This window comes from Ranitomeya variabilis, chromosome 4, assembly GCF_051348905.1.
Source record: "Ranitomeya variabilis isolate aRanVar5 chromosome 4, aRanVar5.hap1, whole genome shotgun sequence".
NCBI lineage: Eukaryota > Metazoa > Chordata > Amphibia > Anura > Dendrobatidae > Ranitomeya > Ranitomeya variabilis.
Window position 1 is genome coordinate 655,068,826 of NC_135235.1, and position 21,272 is coordinate 655,090,097.

Consider the following 21,272-nt stretch of genomic DNA (forward strand, 5'->3'; position numbering starts at 1 on the left):
ATAACTGCATGGAGCATTATATGGGGCATCTATGGGGCCATAAAGAACTGCATAGAGCATTATATGGGGCATCTATGGGTGTTGTGAACTCTGTTTTTGGGCTCCCTCTAGTGGTCACAAGCGGTACTGTGTAGTGTTGTCTTTCTGCAGGTTGGCAGCATCAGCTGGTTCGTTATCCTTGGTTGGGTTTCCTATTTAGTTCACCTGGATACTCAGTTCCTTGCCTGCTCTCAATGTATTCAGTGCTCTTCAGATTCCTTGTGACTACCTTGCTCCCAGTCTCTCCAAGACAAGCTAAGTTTTTGTTTGATCATTTTTTGATTATCAGCATTTATTATGTTTTTAGTCCAGCTCGCTAAAATGTGATTTCCTCGCTTGCTGGTTGCTCTAGGGGACTGAGTTTCTCCCCCACACACCGTTAGTTGGTGCGGGGGTTCTTGAAATCTCAGTGCGGATATTTTGTAAGGGTTTTTTACTGACCGCACAGACCCCTTTACTATTTTCTGCTATCTAGTATTAGTGGGCCTCATTTGCTAAATCTGTTTTCACCCCTGTGTATGTGCCTTCCTCTTACCTCACCGTTATATGTTGGGGGCTTCTATTTCTTTGGGGATTATTTCTCTGTAGGCAAGAGAGGTCTTTCTTTCTCTCTAGGGGTAGTTAGTTCCTCAGTCTGGCTCGAGACGTCTAGGATTTTTTAGGCACGTTCACCGGCTACTTCTAGTGTGTTTGGATAGGTTCAGATTTGCGGTCAGTCCAGTTTGCCACCTCCCTAGAGCTTGTCCTATGTATGTTACTTAGCTGGAGTAATTTGTGATCCTCAACCACTAAGGATCATAACATATGGGGCCATAAATAACTGCATGGAGCATTATATGGGGCATCTATGGGGCCATAAAGAACTGCATGGAGCATTATATGGGGCATCTATGGGGCCATAGAGAACTGCATGGAGCATTATATGGAGCATCTAAGGGGCCATAAAGAACTGCATGGAGCATTATATGGGGCATCTATGGGACCATAAAGAACTGCATGGGGCATTATATGGGGCATCTATGGGGCCATAAAGAACTGCATGGAGCATTATATGGGGCATCTATGGGGCCATAAAGAACTGCATGGAGCATTATATGGGGCATCTATGGGGCCATAAAGAACTGCATGGAGCACTATATGGTGCATCTATGGGGCCATAAACAACTGCATGGAGCATTATATGGGGCATCAATGGGGCAATAAAGAACTGCATGGAGCATGATATGGGGCATCTATGGGGCCATAAAGAACTGCACATGGAGCATTATATGGGGCATATTTGTATATGGAGCATCTTATGGGGCCATAATGAACTGTATGGAGCATTATATGGGGCTCCTGATTCAATATGGATATTCAAAAACACTTAACCTACTGATGTCTCAATTAATTTTACTTTCATTGGTATCTATTTTTATTTTTGACATTTACCGGCTGCATTTTCCACTTTAGGCTTATACTCGAGTCAATAAGTTTTCCCAGTTTTTTGTTGCAAAATTAGGGGGGTCGGCTTATACTCGGGTCGGCTTATACTCGAGTATATACGGTACTTAACAAAAAAGTGGGAAACAACTGAAAATATGTCTTATATTCTAGATTCTTCAAAGTATCCACCTTTTGCTTTGATGACTGCTTTGCACACTCTCGGCATTCTCTTGATGAGCTTCAAGAGGTAGTCACCGGAAATGGTTTTCACTTCACAGGTGTACCTTCAGGTTTAATAAGTGGGATTTCTTGCCTTATAAATGGGGTTGGGACCATCAGTTGTGTTGTGCAGAAGTCTGGTGGATACACAGCTGATAGTCCTACTGAACAGACTGTTAGAATTTGTATTATGGCAAGAAAAAAGCAGCTAAGTAAAGAAAAACGAGTGGCCATCATTACTTTAAGAAATGAAGGTCAGTCAGTCCGAAAAATTGGGAAAACTTTGAAAGTGTCCCCAAGTGCAGTTGGAAAAACCATCAAGCGCTACAAAGAAACTGGCTCACATGAGGACCACCCCAGGAAAGGAAGACCAAGAGTCACCTCTGCTTCTGAGGATAAGTTTATCTGAGTCACTAGCCTCAGAAATCGCAGGTTAACAGCAGCTCAGATTAGAGACCAGGTCAATGCCACACGAAGTTCTAGCAGCAGACGCATCTCTACAACAACTGTTAAGAGGAGACTTTGTGCAGCAGGCCTTCATGGTAAAATAGCTGCTAGGAAACCACTGCTAAGGACAGGCAACAAGCAGAAGAGACTTGTTTGGGCTAAAGAACACAAGGAATGGACATTAGACCAGTGGAAATCTGTGCTTTGGTCTGATGAGTCCAAATTTGAGATCTTTGTTTCCAATCACAGTGTCTTTGTGCGACGCAGAAAAGCTGAACGGATGGACTCTACATGCCTGGTTCCTACCATGAAGCATGGAGAAGGAGATGTGATGGTGTGGGGGGTGCTTTGCTGGTGACACTGTTGGGGATTTATTCAAAATTGATGGCATACTGAACCAGCCTGGCTACCACAGCATCTTGCAGTGGCATACTATTCCATCCGGTTTGCGTTTAGTTGGACCATCATTTATTTTTCAACAGGACAATGACCCCAAACACACCTCCAGGCTGTGTTAGGGCTATTTGACCAAGAGGGAGAGTGATGGGGTGCTACACCAGATGACCTGGCCTCCACAGTCACCAGACCTGAACCCAATCGAGATGGTTTGGGGTGAGCTGGACCGCAGAGTGAAGGCAAAAGTGCCGACAAGTGCTAAGCATCTCTGGGAATTCCTTCAAGATTGTTGGAAGACCATTTCCGGTGACTACCTCTTGAAGCTCATCAAGAGAATGCCAAAAGTGTACAAAGAAGTTGTAGCGCCCCCACTGCCGCAGGGCCGAGGGGTACCCGGTACCGGGCCTCTGAGTCTCTGTCCTGGGGTTGTTACGGTGGCTAGACCTGATCCGTGACCCTGCTGAGGGGCGCCCAATGAAAGGTGCGGATGGTGATGAGGTTGCGGTGGTGCGGTGCAGATCGCAGTAAATAAGGAGATCACCAGTTGCTGTCTCTTTACCTCTTTACTGAAGGCTTCGAGTTAGCCGATCCAGAGCACTGTTAACCGGGCTGTCTGAGACCGGCCGGTCCAAAGGCACATTAGGAGTTCCTTTGACAGGTGAGAATCAGCATCTACCTGCTAGCGCCTATGTGTTGTAGTCCTTCCCTGCTGAGCACCCGGGATAGTCCTCACAACTAATTCTGTCTGCCTCTGATGTTCGTTCTCTCTCCGTCCCCCAGATGATATGGCAGGACGCACCCGTATGACGGGGTAGGCCTGGAGTTCTTCCGGGACTCTTGAGTCGCCCCTCTCCCACAGCTGCCTCCGTTGTCTGCTTAGGTGTTTTAGTGAGACAGCCAACCTATAATTGGCTGTCCTTCCGTGGTTTGAAGTAATGCTTAAAGTCTCTTACTTTCTCGGCGTTCCGGCCACCGACTGTTTGCGCCTCAGAAGGATGTTGCCTCGATCTTTCAGCACAACTCCTTCTGGTCCTATTGCCTCTTTGCTGTATTCCCGTTGCTCACTTGTTGCATTGGTCTCTTAGGAGTCTGCCAGGATCCCATCCCTGACAGGTCCTCTCTCTAGCTCTCCTCAGTCACTTCTCCCTGTCTTGTTGTCCAACCCCCAGTTTTACCAGAGTGTGAAGAGTGGCCTACTAGATAGAACCACCCCCCCTGGTGGCCGGAGTGTGAAGTCTAGTGTGTGATACCTGGTCAAGTGAACTCCCTTATTGCAATCAGACGCAACATCACTCCCCTTAGCGGCAGAGCGACGTTACTGCAACGACCAGGACTCTGGGGTGCTGTACTCCCCCCTGGTTAAATCCAGTACTCCCGGACTGGGAAAATAAGAACAACAATACATGTTAACAGAAAACACACAACATTTTGAAAGATTATAAACAATTAAACATAACAGTGCTTCCCTCTATGGGAGGTGAGGACTCATGAACGTTGCGAAAGTTAGGTCATGCACAGTTTATGACTCTCAGTTCAGTGGTTGAAACTGCGGGGACCCCGGGTAAACAAAGGGGTCCCCTTTTAGAAGTTTTTAGAGCAATTCACTGTCCATTACTCTGTTGTCCATTTTAAAACCTGTAACAAAAGATATGCACACAAACATTTTCAACTAAATAGCAGCCCTCATTAATACCTCCAAGTTTTGTAGCAGAGGGGAGTTTGATTCTGAGTGCTGCGCGTATACCTTCGCAGCGCAGGGGTTGCTACTGGCCTAACAGGGCCCAATATGCTTGCTACCGCTGGTGTAGTGCACTGCCTTCAAGCTACACTTCTAGTGAGTCTGGGTAGCACTGGCAGGCTGGAGCTCTCAGGGCTGCTGCCAGCAACAGTGGGTACGGCAGGCTCGCCGATGGCAGAGGGAGGATTTACCATTTCAACGGTCGGCACAGCATCTTTACGTAGGGCTTGTTGAGGCTGCGGGGCCGGATGATCTCGGACCACCATTGTTTCTGGTGGGTTCGGCTGGTGGAACGTTAGAACAGGTACCACGATGGCCTGATTTATCTGAGTCCAGGACTGGGGAAAGTCACCAAGGACAGTGTGGATCATCTTCTCCTTTTCTACAGGTGGGGAGGTTCCTGGATCCATTTCCCTCGCTCTCAGCTTATCAGGGCAGGCTTTAAGGTGGTCCCTGGATATCACCGTGACCTTGTCGGGGTCTGGGGCCACTCCTTCAGCGCTCACCACATGGCCCAGGTACTGCACTTTTGGTTTCAGCAGATGACATTTGGACGGTTTCACCTTTAAGCCAAAGTTGGACAGGGCTTCAAACACCTCAGCCAGGTGCTTCAGATGGTCTTCGTAGGTCTTAGAGAAGACAATGACATCATCCAAATACAGCAGTACGGTTTCAAAGTTCTTGTGCCCCAGGCAGCACTCCATCATCCTCTGAAACGTCCCCGGGGCATTGCACAATCCGAAGGGCATGTAGTTAAATTCGCAGAGACCCATCGGTGTCGTGAAGGCTGTCTTCTCTTTGTCTGCCTCCACCACGGGAACCTGCCAGTACCCACTGGTGAGATCTAAGGTAGAGAAGTAGTTAGCAGATTTTAAGGCAGCCAGAGACTCCTCTATCCTGGGCAGTGGGTATGCGTCCTTATGTGTAATGCGATTCAACTGCCTGTAATCAACACACATCCTCATTGTACCATCCTTCTTTTTAACAAGGACTAATGGGGCTGCCCAGGGGCTACAACTGTCTCTCACCACCCCAGCCTCCTTCATTTCTCGTAACATGTCCTTGGCACACTGGTAATGAGCTGGGGGTACAGGGCGATATCTCTCTTTTATGGGTCGGTGATCTCCCGTGGGGATGTGATGTTGGATCCCTTTCACCTGTCCAAAATCTAAGGGGTGTTTGCTGAATACCTGCTCGTACTCGTGAACCACCCTGTAGGCCCCCTGTTTCTGATGGGCTGGGGTGGAGTCAGTGCCCACATGCAATTCCTGACACCAATCTTTCGAGTGCCCTGCAGACCCGTTGTCCTCCGCCACGTTTGACGGGACCAAGGGTTCAGGTGTCTGTATCACACTATTATTGACAACAAACAGTTTGGCGAGCGTGGCATACTTGGTGAGGTGAACCTCCTCCTCCCCACAATTGAGGACACATACGGGCACCCTCCCTTGGCGGACGTCGACCACCCCCCGGGCTGTCAGGATAGTAGGCCTATTGTCTGAGTATATGGGTTCTACCAAGGCCTGGTAGTCCTTACCCCTGAGGCCTATGGCTGCCCGACACCATATTAACATCTCACTCCTGGGGGTATCGCGATGGGGTTTGAATCACTCACAGTGAAACGACCAATCTCACCACCAGTCAGCTCTACCTGCTGTCTCTGCATCAGAGCTCTGATTTCTTTTTGCAGGGCGCGTTGTTCACTGTGGCCAGCGGTTTCTGCTACCTGTTGCAACAAAACAATAACTTCTGCAAGACAATTTTCTATAACATTAGTACCGATAGTCATCATGGGATTACATTCTCGGCGGTCAATATCAACAATTACAATCCCTTGGGCTTTCAATTCCACCCGCCCCACCTTGATGGTGACCTTTTTATACCCCACTTGTGGCAATGGCTGACCATTACTGGCTATTATGGTGAAATCGTCATCGGGGCCACGAGTAATATCGGTGTCCTCCCAATACCGTTTATAAAGCACGTAAGGCATAGTCGTCACCTGAGAACCGGTGTCCAGCAAAGCGTTCATGGGGATACCGTCAACCACTACAGGAAGAACTGGTCGCCCTCCAATGTATTTGGCTCTCCGATGCTGCGGGCCTGATCGTCCTACTCCTGGGGGTTGGCCCTTTGCCCCAGGGGTTGCTCGTTTAAAGGACAGTACCTTGCAAGGTGGCCCACCTGATGACAGCGGCGGCAGATGGGTCGTCCGTCCCGATGGAAGCGATCGTCATCCCGGCCTCTGTTCGGCGGAGTCCTCCTCGGTCGCATCCAAGGGACATCCTCTGGTCTGGAGGCCAGCTGGATCTTCTCCTTGGGGGCCTCCTGTAGGGACTGCACCGTCCGGGCCAGGGCAGCAACGCTCTTGGTCAGCTCCTGCATCTGGAGGCGGAGTCCGGCAGGGGCTCTGGGCATCGGCCTCGGCGGCGACTGGGGCATCTGACGCCACCTCCTGGTGGTATGTGAGAGCGGGACGCCTGGGAGGCACTGCACGGCTGGGCTGTCGCTCCTGCAACGCCTGGATGGCTTTATCCTTGAATTGCGCAAAAGTCAAGTCTGGATTTTGCATGGCCAAGAAGTGCAATTGGCCCCGTTGGTGACTGCACAGGAGCCCCTCAATGAACCGCTCCTTCAGGAGTTTATCCTCATCCTGCATGCTGTCGGGGTCACTCTGCTTAATGGCCCGCAGCGCCTCCTGGAGATTAAGGGCATAGTCCCGTAAGCTATCCTGCAGTCTCTGTTTGCATCCATAGAAAGTCAGTTTAATTTCTGTAGCAGTGCGGGTATCAAAGGTGGCTTTAAGCTTTGCAAAAACCTGCTGCGCAGTTCCCTTATCCGCGGCGGGCCAGGACTTCACTTCCCTCAAAGCTGCCCCGAAGAGTTGGCCGATTATCATATGAACCTTCTGTGGCTCCGTCAGGGGATAGAACTCGAGCAGGCTGCAGATTCCCTCTTTAAAATCAGTTAATGTGTGCGACTCCCCGGAGTATCGCGGGAGCCAGGCCGCTCCGGGCAGGTATGGCATAGAGAAGAGCATTATGGCCTTTGTGGTAGCGGCAGTGTCCGACTGGTTGATGGGGGCAGCGGGCTCTGCGGCCACCGGTGGTGGTATTAGGGCCGCGGCTACATTCGCTAAGAGGACCGGAGCTGCCTCTGCGTTCACGGCTGCGACCGCCGCCTCCGCTTCCCCTGACTCAGACATGGCTGTCCCTTCCTCCCACTAACCTGCTGGAGGTCGGAGTTCCTCTTCCGGGGTTGGCACCTTACTGCGTTTTCTCGTTCCGCGCTTCTTTTTGGCCGGTTCCGCCCACGAAGCTAAGGCTCCTCCCCCGTGCGTGGCGATGGCGAATTGTGGCAGGAACTCTTGGCGCAATAACAATGCACAGTCCTTGCAATAAGTCACAGTCCAAGCACAACAAATCACAGTTCCAAGGCACACATGACCCGATTCTTCAGGCTCAAGTAGATCCTGTTCGTGACGCCAAGTTGTAGCGCCCCCACTGCCGCAGGGCCGAGGGGTACCCGGTACCGGGCCTCTGAGTCTCTGTCCTGGGGTTGTCACGGTGGCTAGACCCGATCCGTGACCCTGCTGAGGGGCGCCCAATGAAAGGTGCAGATGGTGATGAGGTTGTGGTGGTGCGGTGCAGATCGCAGTAAATAAGGAGAACACCAGGTTGCAGTCTCTTTACCTCTTTACTGAAGGCTTCGAGTTAGCCGATCCAGAGCACTGTTAACCGGGCTGTCTGAGACCGGCCGGTCCAAAGGCACATTAGGAGTTCCTTTGACAGGTGAGAATCAGCGTCTACCTGCTAGCGCCTATGTGTTGTAGTCCTTCCCTGCTGAGCACCCGGGATAGTCCTCACAACTAATTCAGTCTGCCTCTGATGTTTGTTCTCTCTCCGTCCCCCAGATGATATGGCAGGACGCACCCGTATGACGGGGTAGGCCTGGAGTTCTTCCGGGACTCTAGAGTCGCCCCTCTCCCACAGCTGCCTCCGTTGTCTGCTTAGGTGTTTTAGTGAGACAGCCAACCTATAATTGGCTGTCCTGCCGTGGTTTGAAGTAATGCTTAGAGTCTCTTACTTTCTCGGCGTTCCGGCCACCGACTGTTTGCGCCTCAGAAGGATGTTGCCTCGATCTTTCAGCACAACTCCTTCTGGTCCTATTGCCTCTTTGCTGTATTCCCGTTGCTCACTTGTTGCGTTGGTCTCTTAGGAGTCTGCCAGGATCCCATCCCTGACAGGTCCTCTCTCTAGCTCTCCTCAGTCACTTCTCCCTGTCGTGTTGTCCAACCCCCAGTTTTACCAGAGTGTGAAGAGTGGCCTACTACAGAGGTCCCCAACCTTTATTGCACCAGGGACCGGCTTTAAGCAAGACCAGTTTTCCATGGCCCGGTGGGGGTGGGGCAGGGGCGGGGCTTTGGTCATATGGGGGTGGGGTTATGGAGGGATGGAGCTTAGTGCATACTTATCATATAATTATGACATTTATAATGAGAATGTGATTCAACTTACCATAGGTTCAGAATGAGTGGGAGCACCATGCTTGTTTCCCTGGTGCTTTGCACCATTATTGCCCCATAGCTGTGCCATATAGTGCTCTGCACCATTATTGCCCCATAGCTGTGCCATACAGTGCTCTGCACCGTTTATTATTGCCCCATAGCTGTGCCATACAGTGCTCTGCACCGTTCATAATTGCCCCATAGCTGTGCCATATAGTGCTCTGCACCGTTCATAATTGCCCCATAGCTGTGCCATATAGTGCTCTGCACCGTTCATAATTGCCCCATAGCTGTGCCATACAGTGCTCTGCACCATTATTGCCCCATAGCTGTGCCATATAGTGCTCTGCACCATTATTGCCCCATAGCTGTGCCATACAGTGCTCTGCACCATTGCCCCATAGCTGTGCCATACAGTGCTCTGCACCATTATTGCCCCATAGCTGTGCCATATAGTGCTCTGCACCATTATTGCCCCATAGCTGTGCCATATAGTGCTCTGCACCGTTCATAATTGCCCCATAGCTGTGCCATATAGTGCTCTGCACCGTTCATAATTGCCCCATAGCTGTGCCATATAGTGCTCTGCACCGTTCATAATTGCCCCATAGCTGTGCCATACAGTGCTCTGCACCATTATTGCCCCATAGCTGTGCCATATAGTGCTCTGCACCATTGCCCCATAGCTGTGCCATACAGTGCTCTCCACCATTATTGCCCCATAGCTGTGCCATATAGTGCTCTGCACCATTATTGCCCCATAGCTGTGCCATAGAGTGCTCTGCACCATTGCCCCATAGCTGTGCCATATAGTGCTCTGCACCATTATTGCCCCATAGCTGTGCCATATAGTGCTCTGCACCATTGCCCCATAGCTGTGCCATACAGTGCTCTCCACCATTATTGCCCCATAGCTGTGCCATATAGTGCTCTGCACCATTATTGCCCCATAGCTGTGCCATAGAGTGCTCTGCACCATTGCCCCATAGCTGTGCCATATAGTGCTCTGCACCATTATTGCCCCATAGCTGTGCCATATAGTGCTCTGCACCATTATTGCCCCATAGCTGTGCCATATAGTGCTCTGCACCATTATTGCCCCATAGCTGTGCCATATAGTGCTCTGCACCGTTGCCCCATAGCTGTGCCATATAGTGCTCTGCACCGTTGCCCCATAGCTGTGCCATATAGTGCTCTGCACCATTATTGCCCCATAGCTGTGCCATATAGTGCTCTGCACCGTCCATTATTGCCCCATAGCTGTGCTGCTGCTGCTGCAATAAAAATAATAAAACACATACTCACCTGTCTTGCTTGCAGCTCCTCGGCGCCATCTTCCCGGCGTCTCTCTGCACTGACTGATCAGGCAGAGGGCGGCGCGCACACTATATGCGTCATCGCGCCCTCTGACCTGCACAGTCAGTGCGGAGAGACGCCGGGAAGATGGAGACAGCGCCCGGCGTGTGGAACGAGGACACGTAAATATGCGATACTTACCTGCTCCCGGCCTCCCGCTCCTTCCCCCGGACAGCTGGTCTTCGGTGCCGCAGCCTCTTCCTCTGTCAGCGGTCACCGGCACCGCTGATTAGAGAAATGAATTATGCGGCTCCGCCCCTATGGGAGGTGGAGCCGCCTATTCATTTCTCTAATCAGCGGTCCCACGTGACCGCTGAACAGGGGCGCCGCGGACCGGCTGAAAAACCCCAACGGCCCGGTCCTGGTCCGCGGACCGGCGGTTGGGGACCTCTGGCCTACTAGATAGAACCACCCCCCCTGGTGGCCGGAGTGTGAAGTCTAGTGTGTGATACCTGGTCAAGTGAACTCCCTTATTGCAATCAGACGCAACATCACTCCCCTTAGCAGCAGAGCGACGTTACTGCAACGACCAGGACTCTGGGGCGCTGCAAAGTCATCAAAGAAAAAGGTGGCTACTTTGAAGAACCTAGAATATAAGACAGATTTTCAGTTGTTTCACACTTTTTTGTTAAGTATATAATTCCACATGTGTTAATTCATAGTTATGATGCCTTCAGTGTGAATTTACAATTTTCAGTCATGAAAATACAGAAAAATCTTTAAATGAGAAGGTGTGTCCAAACCTTTGGTCTGTACTGTATATAAATATATTACACGCTTCATTGCTGTAATAGTCCAATATTAGACCTGTACAGCCAACCAAATACAGCGGCCAATTTTGCTGCTAAACTAAAATCCTGAAACCGTGGCACGTGTCACAAAAAGTTGCTTTCTGGATTGTGATACAGGCAAGCCATAATTGCTTTTTTAAAGAGAAAAAAAATCTCGATAATCTAAAAAATTAAACACATCGTACCATTAAAGAAAGCGGTCAGTCATAAACTCTATACTTTGCTGAGGTGATTTTCACACCTACAGAGTTCCCAAAAGGGGTCTAACAGCTCTATTCGCATGATTTCGGCCCCAACATAATTTGGAACGTGGTGTAGGTAGAATTTTCATTTGCTCCTCCAAGGTTGGTCACATACATGATCCCTGGTGCATAAACATCATACACAGCTCTGCTTCGTACAATTCACACACAGCTCTACTCCATGTACACTGGTATGCAATTTCTTGACCCCTCCTCTTGTGACTGATCACATGACTGTGACCTCATCACAGGTCCTGTGCGCACAGAACAGCCATATATGTGGTGTGCGGCTCTGCAGGTGGAGGTAGGTGCTGGAGATTCCCCATTACTGGGCTCAGTGATATTAATCCCTTTGAAGTTTCATGTCACTACATTTTAAGACCCATGTTGAGAATACAACAACTACATGTTCTATCTCCTCATATGTTTCCCCTTATTATCTCCAGTAATTGTATTATTACATGGGATCTTTATGATGTTACATCGTCATCTTCTTCTCATTCAGGTCCCAACAACATCGGATCCTCTCAGTGGAGATCTTCTATATAAGAGAATTTTCCCGATGGACCCTACAGGGATGGACAGGGACGAAACGGCGGAGAAGATATTACACCTCACCCTAGAGATCATCTTCCAGCTTACTGGAGAGGTGAGAGATTCTGATGATGTCACATTACATCATTCTTATCTATGGGAATAACAGATGGACAGAACTGGGGAGGTGAGGACTCTGGAAATGTCTGTAGTGAGATTTATTAATGTGTCTCTCCATAACCAGGATTACACAGTAGTGAAGACCTCTAGTGAGCGCTGTCAGGCCCCTGTGTCTGAGGGATGGGGAAGACCCCTGAGCCCAATCATACGTCCTCCACCTCACCCCCTGATACATGAGGACATCAATGACCAGAAGATCCTAGAACTCACCTACAAGATGATTGAGCTACTGACTGGAGAGGTGACACTGCTGGGAATACTAGGATATTATACAGTGATGCTATGAAGGGATCGGGGGATGACTGTATCATTGTATGTGTCAGGTTCCTATAAGGTGTCAGGATGTCACCGTCTATTTCTCCATGGAGGAGTGGGAGTATTTAGAGGAACACAAAGATCTGTACAAGGACGTAATGATGGAGGTTCCCCAGCCCCTCACATCACCAGGTAATAGGATTAAATATACAAGGCCTACAATTATCTGTATGTAAAGAATGAATGCAGTCCCTGTATGTGTTTCCTCCAGACCTATCCAGTAAGAGGACAACACCAGAGAGATGTCCCCGTCCTCTTCTTCCACAGGACTGTAAACAAGAAAATCCCAATGTTCCTCAGGATCATCAGGTAGGTGGAAAGGAGGTGTCATGAGATGTCCACTATGATGTTTAGATGACTGTGAAGGTCTTGTGCTCAGTCTTGTTTTATTCACCAGTATTATGTGTTTTATACTTGTGTAATTAGAACGGTGGAGATGGCAGGATTAGAGCTGATCATAGATGTGACTTCTCCATCTGTCTGTGACTTTTACAGTATTTGTTACAGGGTAAAGATCTGACCCATGTTAATACTACAGAGACATTTGTTATGGGTGATGAGTGGTGTAAAGAGGAGATTCCTACATATGACTACCCAGGTGAGTAGTAACCACTAAATACCAAGTCGACGATTCCTCGCAGTCACTGGCTAGTACAATTATGTGATGATTATTTACGGTCTGATTCTATGTTAGCATCTTAGTTGTATATTTTGTTTTCCTCAACCATGCGGACAGGTTGTTGGCTGCTGCCATTCTGTCATTGGAGCCCAACCCAATCTATAGCTAAATAGCCTGGTAGGTTTCTTGCCCTCTACTAGGATTGGGTCCTAGAACACTCTTGGCTGTCTGGCTGTGGTTGTTTTATCAAAAGTGTAAATCCAACATATCGCAAAACAAGTGGTTACCATGCTGCCACTAGACAACTGTCGTCTTCTACACCTGAAACTGTCCCCACTGTTTTAGTCATTATTAGAGATGAGCCAACGTGCTCGAAAAACGTTCTCCAATCTGAAATTCGGCACAAACGTTGCACATTCGGATTCTCGAGTATTTTTACTAAAAAATCAGCCAAAGTTCAGTAAGGGATTGAGTTTCCACTAATACTTTTGTTATGACTTTGGCGAGGATAATGGTGCTGTATGATGAGGGAAGGGGGTGGGGAGATGTTAGAGGAGCGGAAGACTGGAATAATTTTTTTAATTAACTTAATGTGTGGAGATTCTGCCAGCTAATCAGATGTCACGGGTGTGTCAGAGGCTGCAGACAGTCACACTACATCTAACTGCAGAAGGTCTCAGCGGTTGGCTTTGCAGACACCTTTCTTCTGACTTTAGGACCCAATGGCAACTACCCCCAGCTCTAGTTGACACATCTGGACCGGGATGTTTATAACCCCCAGCTTGCTGCTAGAAGTTGCGGTTGATATTTCTATTTCCAGTTCCCTGTTGCCTCTTGGAGTATTGCAGTAGGCTATCTTCCTTGGTGTTGCTTGAGGACATCTGTGTTTCTCTCTGAGTCTACTCAAAATAAGTGTTCCCCCTTGTTTGTGTATCCCGTCTGTCTTTAGCAGTAGTGGGGATTGAATAGCGCCCACCCTGTCCTTTCTAGTGCAGACTTATCGCCATGGTCAGGCAGGGATTAGGTATCCTGCTTGGCGATAGGTGTGGAACCTACAGTATATAGAGATGATAGGGCAGAGAGGGTGACGTTAGATCTTTCTAAGGGTCTCCACTCCCCCCTTCCCTAGTGTTTGGTTCCCTTTCCCTTATCCCTTCGTGTTCGACTTCATCTCCCTTCACTGGGTGTGACATTAGGGCGCAGAAACAATCCACAACATCCAGACACAAGGGCTTTTGTCATTGGGTGCTGAAGTTACTTGTCCCTCTCTATATAAAAAGTAGACATGTGGCTTCGGGGTCATTTTGTCAGTGTAACAGCTTAGTGAGGCTGCTGCAAGTAGTCAGAAAGTTCAGATAGAAAGGATCCTTTGTGAAATCGACATTACATCATATCAATCCTTCGTGCTTATTGTGTGGTCCAGACACCAGCCTACATTTCAGCATCTAAATCCTTTGTGCGACCAGCTCGGACACATGTTCCAACATTGCAGAAAAATCCCCCCCCCCCAACCTCCATACTTCGCAGCCAGGGCTCACCGCAATAAGGCAGTTTTTAAGTTTATATGCCTTGGAAATCGCAGTCACACAGCTCAAGACCTGTAGACAGCTATCCAGGCAGAGTTTGAGAAATGGCTGTCTCCACGGAACCTGGAGCCAGGGAAGGCCGTGTGCGCTAACAGTGCAAACCTGGTGGCAGCCCTACAACTTGCCTTACATGGCTCATGTCCTCAACCTAGTGGTACAGCAATTTCTCTGTCACTATCCCAGTGTGGATGCGCTGCTGAAGAAAGCACGGTCGCTGTGTGCTCACTTCTGTAGTTAGCACCCCGTGGGTCATCAACTTGCATCTCTACAGAGTTCTTTCGGCCTACCGGTTAACTGGTTGATATGCGATGTGCGAACAAGGTGTAATTCCACTCTGCACATTTTAAAGCGATTATGGCAGTAGCAACATGCCCTGGTGCAGTATGTCATTTTGTATAGCCGAGGCTAATGCAGTATGGACGTACTGCAAATCACGCTTGCGGAGTGGGCAGAGATGAAGGACCTCTGCACTTTTTTGCACAGTTTTGAAATGGCTACTAAGATGGTTAGTTCTGACTATGCTGTCATCGGCATCACTATTCCGGTCATCTACATGCTGGAGCACACTTTGAATAGTCTGTGAGAGTAGGTGTTGGTCCCAGAGGAAACAGCGGAGGAAACGGAACAATATCTCTAAGTTCCGGACTGTCATCGCACAGGCGGGTGCCATGGAAGGTTGGATTACCGCAATCGAGTGCGGTACAAGACAAACTTTAGTGAAGGTGCAGGAACAAAGGCACAAATAAAGGAGGACACGGAGGAAGAGGTGATGGGCACGCAACAGACAGGAGATGAAGAGAATAATGATCTCCTCTCTGTTGTCAGTAGTTGGTGGGAGGGGACGAGGAAGCAAGCTTGAGTGTTACCTTGCCACCAACGCTTCATAGACTTGGACCTCATGGAAGCGCCCAACACATAAGCGCCTCCTTGCTGCACTATCGGCAACATGATGCATTTTTAGGATTTTAAATAGTGCTAACTACTGGGTTGCCACTGAGTTCTATCCACTGTACAAGAATAAATTTAGCCAGATGCTTCCCCCTGGAAAGGGAGGCGTGCATGCTGGAATATTGAAACACGCTTGTAAACAATCTTAAGAGTGTTTTTCCCCAAGACAGCAGCAAGGCACACAGTGTGCATTGCAGTTCTAGACTTCCAATCCTGGGAACGTCAAGTCATCAACTCAAAACATTAGCAGCAGCAGCACTGTAAGTGGCAGAAGCAATTTCTGTGAGTCGTTTCACACATTTTTTAGACTAGCCCTTTCACCAGCAGAACAGAGTACAAGTCTGACACATAGTGAACGACTTGAGAGGATGATGCAGGACTATCTCAAGCTCAATATCAATGCCATAGGGGAGGTTTGGACACTTTTGCATTTTGGTCTTCAAAAATTGAAACGTGGCCTGAGATCAGTTGTCAATCTCTGGGTCTGCTAAAGGCCCTTGTTGCTGCCAGTGTGGCTCTTCTGTGAATAGGAGCTTCATAGAAGACTGTGATTTTCTGTATACACTGCAAAACTATTGTATTGTAGGATACAGTATAAGTGATCAGATAATCTTAAATTTATGTCCACGAAGGGGACAAAAAAAAAATGAGAGAATTAAATATGTTAGAATTCAAATTACTTAAATCATTTAAAAATAATGAAATGAAAAAATAAACATATTTGGTATCCCTAAACATATCTGGTATCCCAGTTTATCAAAATATAAAATTCATTAACCCATTTGATAACTGTCATAAACAGCGAAAAAAAGTAAAAATTCCAGAATTGCTCTTTTTGTTACTGTACCTACTTAAAGAAATTAAATCAAACAAAGGATGACCAAATATTGTGGTATAAATAATAATGCAAATCAACATAGGGCATACAAAGATAACCACATAAAGGAAATTATTTAAAAACAGTATACGTTCATATATTTCATTAATATAAAAATATCACAAAAACAGAACGGTAGTGATAAAATAAAACAGAAGGTGCCTCTTGTGTGAGGGGCTGCACATAAGATAATCCTTAAATAAATTAGTGATAATAGGATGCAATGAACAGTAAATGGGTCAGGTCACAGGGTTCTTTTTTGCATTAAACAGGTTGTCAACATAATATGCATTGTCACAGGCTTATTGAAATTCGCTATATTGAAGGTCGACACGGACTAGAAAGTGCAAGTGCATATAGGCCAGGTGGCCTTTTTATGCTAATGTACAGATGCCTAAAGTACCATGTCAAAGATAAAGTAAAGAGTTTTAGTCCAAAATCGTGAAGATGCTTTGTGATGCTGAAGGATCTGACTGTGCTTCCCTCTGCCTCAACGCACGTTTTGTGAATACTTCCTCAGAACGTGTCATTAAAGAAATGCAGTAAAGTTATGTACCCCAAAATTATATCAATAAAACTTTCAACTCGCCATACAAAAAACGAGACCGCACAAAGCTCAATTAATTTCAAATTTAAAATGTTATGAGTATCAGGAAAATGGCAACACAAAACCCCCCAATTTTTTTTTAACGAGCTTCTGACTTTTTTTTCACCTTGAAATAAAAAAAACTTCAAGTGAGTTTGATTTCACCATAATTGTGCTGACCTGGAGAATTAAGCTGAACTGATCATAAAGACCGCCATGAAAACAAAACCTAATAAACAATGGTGAAATTGCATTTTTTTCACCTTTTCAACCCACGTAGAATTTTTCCCTATTTTTTCAGCACATTTTATAGTAAAATAGATAATGTCATTCAAAACTTCATCTTGTTCCCTAAAAAAAAGCTGTTATACAGCTATGACAATAGGAAAATTTTAAAAAAGTATGGTTCTTAGGGAAGCTAAAATGCAAAAATAAAAATTGGCTGCTGATGTAATGCTTTAAAGGGTTGTTCCCTTTCAATAAATGTGAATCCTAGGCTGCAGGTTATTATATCATTACAAACTGCGCTGTTCTCACTTTTCCCTGGTCCACTGGTGAGTCTTGCCGCTGCTCATTGTGTTTGGCTTTAGCTGCGGCGCTGACACAATGTCGACAGCCCATCAGTGAGCTCAGCTGCTCTGAGTAGGGTGTTCCATCTACATGGGTAGAGCCACGCAGAGTTGCTGAGCTCACTGATTGGCTGTAGATGTGACAATGTGACCAAAGCCAGACTCCGTGTGCGATGACAAAACTCACCATTGGACCTTGGAAAGATGAGTACAACACAGTTTGTTTCTTTTGAATAACCTACTTCTTGGAATTAACATTTATTGAAAGGCAACAACCCCTTGAATGAATAAAATCCTAAACTCAGTGTCTGTCAAACAAAGTGTGCACATCACAAGCCATTGTATTGAGTTTTTCAAGTTTTTTGTTCAGTCCTTTCTAGGACGAATGTAATATTTAGGTTAAAAATACAAAAGAAAATCACCCAAAATCCAGACTTTTAACTGTGACTGTTTACATCATAAAACGCTTTTTATTTTGCACATCTGCTTTAATAGTCAAATGTGGCCACTAGTGATGAGCGAATATACTCGTTACTCGAGCTTTCTCGAGCACGCTCGGGTGTCCTCCGAGTATTTGTAAGTACTCGGACATTTAGTTTTTAGTGCCGCAGCAGAATGATTTACATCTGTTAGCCAGCATAAGTACATGTGGGTGTTGCCTGGTTGGTTCCGTAGCCTTTGGACTACTACGAATGTGGAAACAGTGAGATTGACGGATTCAACACAGAGTTTGAAAACTCTTGCAGACAAATGATGGTGGTGGTGACCTAATATCACAATCTCTACTTACCAGTCCTTTTTCTGATGCTTACTGTAAGAGTGTGAACTGTTTAGCCACTACTGTCTTAGTGACTAATTTAAGTTTACTTCAAGTCTTTCAATTGATATAGATATTTTAAATAAAAAAATGCTATAAAAAAACAATTTTAATGTGCTTATATTAAATAATAATAATTAACTTTATTCTTGGCAGATGACTGTAGCGAGATATCGGAGGGAAATGTGATATTGTTTAAAATAGAGGACCTTGATATCACACAAGATACATATGAAGAGGATGCCATCATTCCAGATATACCATCATCTTTGCACACCAAAGATCTATCAGCTGATAATTTTAAACAGACGCTATCTTCTGATTCATCACAGACTATTGAGAAAAATGAATGTCACAAAATGGGTCTTCAAAATCTAAGTTCTCTAGCAGGAATGAAGCCATTTTCGAGGTTAGAATATGTTAACCAGAAATCAGATCTTGATGAACATCAAAGAAGTCAAAATGAAGAGAAACCATTTTCATGTTTAGATTGTGGAAAAAGTTTTAAACATAAGTCAAAATTGGTTATGCATCAGAGAATTCACACAGGGGAGAAGCCATATTCATGTTCAGTGTGTGGAAAAAAATTTCATCAGAAATCTTATCTTGCTAGACATGAGAGGACTCACACAGGTGAGAAACCATATTCATGTTCAGAATGTGAAAAATGTTTTGTAGATAAAGCAAATCTTATTACACATCAGAGAAATCACACTGGGGAGAAGCCATTCCCATGCTCGGAATGTGGAAAATCATTTACAAATAAACGCAATCTTGTTAGACATGAGAAGAGACATAGAGGGGAGAAGCAGTTTTCATGTCAGGAATGCGGGAAATGTTTTGAAGACAAGCCACATCTTTTTAAACATCTGAGGGGTCACACAGGAGAAAAGCCATATTCGTGTACAGAATGTGGAAAATGTTTTGTGGACAAGTCAGTTCTTAATATACATCAGAGAAGTCACACTGGTGAGAAACCATTTACATGTTCAGAATGTGGGAAGTCTTTTACACATAAATCCGATCTTGTAAGACATCAGAGATGTCACACAGGGGTGAAACCATATTCATGTCTAGAATGTGGTAAATGTTTTACCCTCAAATCACATCTTCATAAACATCAAAAAACTCACACAAGGAAGGAGCCATTATCACTCCAAAAAGGTGAATAATGTTTTGCAAATCATGGTTCGTTGAGCAGAAAGAAAACTAACACAGAGGGAATCCAAATATTTTACTGACAAATCATACAAGAGAAAAAAACAAGCAATTTAGAGCTTAAAGGGTTCTCTACTTCCACTAAACTTTTGCCAAAAACCTCAGTCAGTTATAAAAAACTTGTCTAACTTACGCTCCTTGTGTTCAGCAGTGTGTTTCCCTTGCTGCCCTTGTTTCTTTTGTTTAGCTAATAGTGTCACGTTGACAAAGATGCAGCAAGCATTAAGTTCAACGGCTTTGCAGATGTAGATGGCACTAGCCACTAAGAGTAATCATTTGCTATCCACATGATGTCATCACTGCAATGAAATAACAGAGATTGAGGCAAAGGTCAACCCCTTGAAATTAGAATTACAGTAATAAATGTATACAATTAATAGATGTTATACAAAAAGCAAATAAAAAAGCAATATTCATTTTGCATTATTGAGGTACAGTTATTAATCTTTTATTTCAGTTTTTTTTTACTCAGTGGCATAGCCAAAATTAAGCAATGCATTATGCCTTCACTAGGATTTGGGACAGAATGGATTGTTCTACAGAGCTCAATGAATTTGAGTGTGATCATCTATTAAGACGCCATTGTTGTAACAAGTCAGTTCATGACATTTCTTCCTCATATAGATTCCAAAAAATGGAAAGCACTTAGGAGCCACAGCAACTCAACCAGAAAGTGGCAGAATATGTAAAGTTACAGAGCAGGGCCACCAAGCGCTTAGGTGCATAGTGCATACGGAACATGTAACTGATGCTCTACTAAGTCAATAACTGTAGACTTCCAAACCTCTTCTGGCATTAACATCAACACAAATGCTAGGAAACTTTATGCCAGGAGACCTAAAGCATGGGCTTTCATGACTGAACAGTGGCATGCAAACCTTAAATCACCAAATACAATGTCGTGTTAGATTAAGTGGTGTAAAGCACAATGCCACTGGAGTCTGGAACAGTGGAAACATGTAAAGTGGAGTTATGAATCATATCTGGTAGTTTGATGGACGAATCTGGGTTTGGAAAATTCCAAACGAACTGCATTCTGCCAATATTAAAGTTTGGTGGAGGAGAGATGATGCCTAGAGGTTGTTTTTCAGGGTTGGCACTGGGCCCTTAGTTCCAGGGAAGGGAAATGTTAGTGCTTCAGCATACTTAGACATTTTGGACAATTGTAGCTTACAAGGCATACTTATGCAATTGTGAGAATTGTTTGGGGAAGACCCTTTTCTTTTTTTCAGTATGCCTGTACCCAAAGCAAGGTCCATAAAGGCATGGATGAAAGTCTATTGTAGGACAAATGACAAATCAGTTCGAGAACAGTATGTTGATCCTTTTGTCACAAAAATTATCCTTGAAATTGTGCAAATTGTTTATGAAAACCATTGTTATTACTTAAATAATGTAGACATTGGGGACCAAGTGAGACCTGGAATCACTTACAATTAAGAGAGACATAACAGGAGTGGCTACATCTGTTTCATCTCTTAAAACCATGGTCTCCCTTGACCCTAGAATCTATGGTTAAAGGGATTTTTCCACCTTTTAATTTAAAATATTCCTTACTGTGGGTGACCCATCAAAATAATAAACAGTACAAAATTATCTATCAATCCCAACACAATTCCCCTTTTCTGATGGCCAAGTCACTGCTGCATCACCATCATCTAAAGAGACGAGCAAGGAAACCAACACGGAGGAGGAGCAGTAAGGTGTCAGATCTATAATACAGCTTGCATACTTTATTAATTTTTTGGGCACTTATGGCATTTCGAATGTGAGAAAATTTCTGATAAAAGATGTAATTGAAAATGTAAATACTGAGATATATTTACAAAGATTTATATGAGCACTAATTGTTTTTTTTCACAT

The 21,272-nt window shown here is 45.7% G+C and overlaps 2 protein-coding genes across 4 annotated transcripts in view; both read left to right on the forward strand.

Annotated features, from left to right (window-relative positions):
- The window catches only part of LOC143767458 (uncharacterized), a 158,723-nt gene that overhangs the window by 53,849 nt on the left and 83,602 nt on the right, over positions 1-21,272 (forward strand). The window lies entirely within an intron of this gene.
- On the forward strand, positions 11,352-20,674 carry LOC143767476 (uncharacterized). Of its 3 annotated transcripts, none has more exons than XM_077255852.1 (7): positions 11,352-11,464; positions 11,666-11,809; positions 11,939-12,115; positions 12,198-12,321; positions 12,401-12,498; positions 12,685-12,787; positions 18,348-20,674. In XM_077255852.1, the coding sequence occupies exons 1-7, from the start codon at positions 11,438-11,440 to the stop codon at positions 19,361-19,363; spliced, it is 1,689 nt and encodes a 562-aa protein (XP_077111967.1). In that variant the 5' UTR covers positions 11,352-11,437; the 3' UTR covers positions 19,364-20,674. The 3 variants fall into 3 exon arrangements, with proteins under 3 accessions (XP_077111967.1, XP_077111968.1, XP_077111965.1); XM_077255853.1 differs by having other exon boundaries at positions 12,697-12,787; positions 18,348-20,673; XM_077255850.1 differs by lacking the exon at positions 11,352-11,464 and having other exon boundaries at positions 11,496-11,809; positions 12,697-12,787; positions 18,348-20,673.